The sequence below is a fragment of the Helianthus annuus genome, chromosome 8 (genome assembly GCF_002127325.2).
Source record: "Helianthus annuus cultivar XRQ/B chromosome 8, HanXRQr2.0-SUNRISE, whole genome shotgun sequence".
Lineage (NCBI taxonomy): Eukaryota > Viridiplantae > Streptophyta > Magnoliopsida > Asterales > Asteraceae > Helianthus > Helianthus annuus.
In genome coordinates, this window is record NC_035440.2 from 151,587,708 (window position 1) to 151,592,236 (window position 4,529).

The 4,529-nt window shown below is 41.0% G+C and overlaps 1 protein-coding gene across 1 annotated transcript; it reads left to right on the forward strand.

Moving 5' to 3' along the window:
- The first annotated feature begins 674 nt into the window (after window positions 1–674).
- LOC110875940 lies at window positions 675–3,159 on the forward strand. The gene is made up of 2 exons (XM_022124132.1): window positions 675–1,560; window positions 1,676–3,159. Exons 1-2 carry the CDS (start codon window positions 675–677, stop codon window positions 3,157–3,159), a joined length of 2,370 nt encoding a protein of 789 aa, XP_021979824.1.
- The last annotated feature ends 1,370 nt before the right edge of the window (window positions 3,160–4,529 follow it).

Here is a 4,529-nt window from a genome sequence, read left to right on the forward strand (position 1 = left end):
ACATCTAGGGTTTTCTGCCGTATTGCCGTGAGTCTTTTTTCGTTGTGTTGATTTTTTCTGTTGGTGCTATACGTTGCATGTTTCTGCCGTCTAGGGTTTTTTCAGTATTCTTGCATGGAAAGTAATCGTGATATGGGGCTGGAGGATCTAGGGTTCCAGTCGTTTTCTGAAAAGATGCATGGGGATGTTTTTATTACTTCGAAGGGACCAAAGCCGTCGACTGTGCAGGAGATACGTGATAAACCTTCACTATTCAGCAAACCACTGAATATTGATGGTTACCCATTGTTAGCTCGTCGCGGAGTTACCCAGTAAGAACATAAAGTGATCAATGTTATTGATGAGTTGGAAAAAGTGACAGTTCAGGTTCCTCTTGTGAACTCAACTAACGGTAGTAACGATGGACAGAATCAGGTATATCCGAAACCTAGCTCTTATGCTGATAAACTTAAGTCGACTGTTCGAAATAAGAGAGAGATTAATTTTAGACTTATGGAATCTATGGAGACCCGAGAAGGTGCTGATGTTGTTATACCTAGGGAAGTTGTTAAAAAGGTCCAGGAGAGATTTGATAATGTCTTGTACGGCTACTTTTAGGTAATCGGCTTCCTTTTCCGGTGGTAGAGTACTATGCAAAAAATGTATGGTCGAAGTTTGGGTTTGAGAAGATTATGATGAACTCCAACGGTTTCTTTTTCTTTAAGTTTGATTCTCAGGATGGTATGCAGAAGGTGCTGGAAGGTGGCCCCTGGTTAATCAGAAAAATCCCATTGTTTCTAAATGTTTGGACGCCATCGGCTACTCTAAAAAAGGATGGTATTAAAGCAGTCCCTGTGTGGGTGAAACTCCATAATGTTCCTATCGCGGTGTATACGGATGATGGATTGAGCTTATTGGCATCTAAGATTGGTGTGCCAAAACGTCTGGATAGCTTCACGGCTGACATGTGTGCTGACAATTGGGGCCGCAGCAGTTTTGCTAGAGCTATGGTAGAGATTAACGCCGATAATGAGCTCAAGGAACATATTTCGATTGCTATCCCGAAACTTGACGAGGAGGGCTACATTATGGAACAAGTTGATGTCGAGTACGAATGGAAGCCACAACGGTGTTCGTTATGCTGTATTTTTGGTCACAATGACCATAATTGTGCAAAGAATACTAATGCAAAGCTTAAGCAGGTAGTGGTGGATGAGGAGGGCTTTGTTACGGATAAAAGGAGACTAGCTAAGGTGGGTAAGAAACAAAAACCGAAAGTTATTTACAAACCAAAGATTAAAAGTCAGCAGCCAAGTACGTCGGGAACGAAGAATGACACGGGATCTTATACTACATCAGGTAATGTGCATGTTAAGAATAACTTTGATGTGCTGGCCAAAACGGATGAAGAGGAGGTGGTAGAAATTAAGAATCCTAAGGCTAATCCGAATGAAGATAAGGGAAAATCAAGTCGGCTGGACGACGAAGTGGCAGAAGTGATTCCAACGGAGATGTCAAACTTTATGAGGAATGTGAATCATGATACACAAGCTGAGGGGGCAAGCACTCCCGGTCACATCGGTTTGAATGGATAGTATTACGGCCTGGAACATTAGGGGTTTGAACCGACCCCTGAAACAAAGTGAGGTTCGTGTTCTTGTAGCTGAAAATAATTTAAAAATTTGTGCTATCTTAGAGTCTCATGTGGAAGTTACGAAACTGGTTAAAGTTTGCAAAAATGTGTTTAGAAAATGGAATTGGACTTCAAATGGTGGTCAATGTAGTCGAGGCACTAGAATTATTTTGGGTTGGGATACGGATTCGGTAGATCTCATGGTTTTGGCACAATCGGATCAAGTGATACATGTTCAACTAATTTTCAAGGCCGATAAGAAAGTTCTTTTTGGCTCGTTTGTGTATGCCGAAAATAAGTATCAAGAACGGAGGGCCCTATGGGATGACCTATGTAAGCATAATAGTCTGTGTTATGATAAGCCCTGGTTTGTGATGGGGGATTTTAACACGACTCTTCATCATGAGGACTCGCTTTATGGGCCTTCGAAACATACAATAAGCATGAGGGAATTTAATGAATGTATTCAGAAGTTGGAGCTTATTGATATCAAAGGGCACGGCCTTCATTATACTTGGACTCAAAAACCAAAAAATGGCGTGGGGCTCTTGAAGAAGATTGATCGAGTTATGGGTAACTTTAAATTCCTTGAGATTTTTCCAGACGCTTATGCCATGTACCAGCCGTATAGAGTGTCTGATCACTCTCCGTGCATTTTAAAGACGAACATAAGTGTGGCAAATCGTGCTAAACCGTTCAAATTTCCTAACTTTATTACTGCCAAGCCTGAATTCAGAAAGTATGTTGTCCAGGAATGGTCGAAGAGTATTGATGGAGTTCACATGTTCTCGGTTATGAAGAAACTAAGGAGCCTAAAGCCGTATATGAGAAGAATTTTATTTGATCAGGGGAATCTCCATACAAAGGTGGTTGAGTTGAGGAAAAACTTGGATGACATCCAGAAGATGATTGATAAAAACCCTCTGGATGCTAGTTTACGGCAAATGGAGGTTCAATGTCTTCATGATTTTCAATCAGCGGCTTATGATGAGGAGTGTTTTTTAAAACAAAAGTCTAAAGTGGAATGGTTATGTGCCGGTGATTCGAATACAAGTTTTTTTCATAATATGGTGAAAAGCAGGAATGCAAGATGTAAAATTCATAGTATTGTGGATGCTTCGGGTAATCGTCATGATGGAGATGGAGTTGTGGATGCGTTAGTTTCTCATTACTCAAACTTCTTGGGGGTAGAATACCCGGTTGAATCGGTGAACTTGGAGGATGTCTTTACCAATGTTCTTTCGGCTAATGTTGCGAATTACATGGTTCGTCAGGTTACTCGTGAGGAAATTAAGCAGGCCATGTTCAGTATTAGTGAAAATAAAGCCCCAGGTCCTGATGGGTACACATCAGCCTTTTTTAAACATGCGTGGGATATAGTGGGTGAGGAGGTCACTAATGCGGTGTTGGATTTCTTTGATAGGACAGCTGTTGAAACAAATAAATCACACAATTCTGTCATTGATTCCAAAGAAAGATACGGCGGATTCAGTATTGGACTATCGTCCAATTTCATGTTGCAATGTTCTGTACAAGTGCATAAGTAAGATTATCACGGAGAGAATAAAGGGTAGCCTGGAGTCGCTTGTGGGGATAAACCAATCCGCTTTTGTGCCGGGTAGGAAAATATCTGATAATATCCTTCTCACTCAGGAGCTCATGCACAACTATCATCTCAATAGAGGTCCCCCGAGATGTGCTTTTAAGATTGATATTCAGAAAGCATATGACACGGTGAATTGGAGTTTTTTGGAGGTGGTGCTTCAGCGTTTTGGCTTTCATAATAAGATGGTTAAGTGGATCATGACCTGTGTAACCACTGCTTCTTATTCGGTCAGTATTAATGGTGATATCCATGGATATTTTCCAGGAAAATGTGGCCTGCGCCAAGGGGATCCCATGTCGCCTTACTTATTCACGCTTATCATGGAGGTGCTCTCTTTATTGCTTCAAAAGGCGGCTGAAACTTCGTTTAAATATCATGCTCATTGCGCTAAGCAGAAAATCATTAACGTCTCATTCGCGGATGATTTGTTTATTTTTGTTAATGGTGACATCAGGTCGGTTAAGAAGGTGAAAAATGCTCTTGAGTTGTTCACTAGTATTTCCGGTTTAATTCCGAGCCCTTCAAAGAGCACGGTATTCTTGTGTAACATCCCTCAATCGGTTCGTCAAGAGATTCTGAGTGTAATGCCCTTTCAACAAGGTGTTCTCCCTGTTCGGTATCTTGGGGTTCCGCTTATTACCACTAAGCTAAATTTTAAGGATTGTAAGATCCTTGTTGATCGGTTGGAGCATAAAATTACGAGTTGGATGAATAAATCTTTGTCGTTTGCGGGTCGGCTTCAACTTATAAATTCGGTCCTCTCCTCTATGCATATATACTGGGCGTCCGTCTTTATAATTCCTGTTCGTATCATTCATGATCTTGAGAAAAGAATCCGAAGATTTTTATGGAATGCGGGAACTGATGGTAGAGTGCGAGCGAAAGTGGCTTGGAAAGACGTTTGTTTACCCAAAAAGGAAGGTGGATTAGGCATTCGAAGTATTGCTGATGTCAATAAAGCCTTTTTTTTTTTTTGGGTAAAGGGTTACCCCGGTGAATCTATTATAAACCGCAAATAAGTACAAGTAGTGAGGATGAATTCCACACTAGTTCATATACAGGACATGCCCCATATATGTAAGCCAACAATCATAAAAGAACCTATGACATCACATCAAACCTAGCCTACTACACATCATGCAAAGATATCTAGCAGACAAAACAATACAAAAACCAAAATCTTCAACCTCCATCATCGAAGATGAAATTGCCACGAACCGGCAACCCCTTTAGACGAATCAATGACAAACTAACCATTGGAGATCTTTGTGGAAGAGGTGCTTGCCCCTGAACTAGAAGTTGAAGGATATG

Coding starts and splice junctions, on each gene's coding strand:
- LOC110875940 (XM_022124132.1), top strand. CDS start 675: ATGAACTCCAACGGTTTCTTTTTCTTTAAGTTTGATTCTCAGGATGGT. Junction 1,561..1,675: donor AAGCACTCCCGGTCACATCG/GTTTGAATGGAT, acceptor GTGCTATCTTAG/AGTCTCATGTGGAAGTTACG.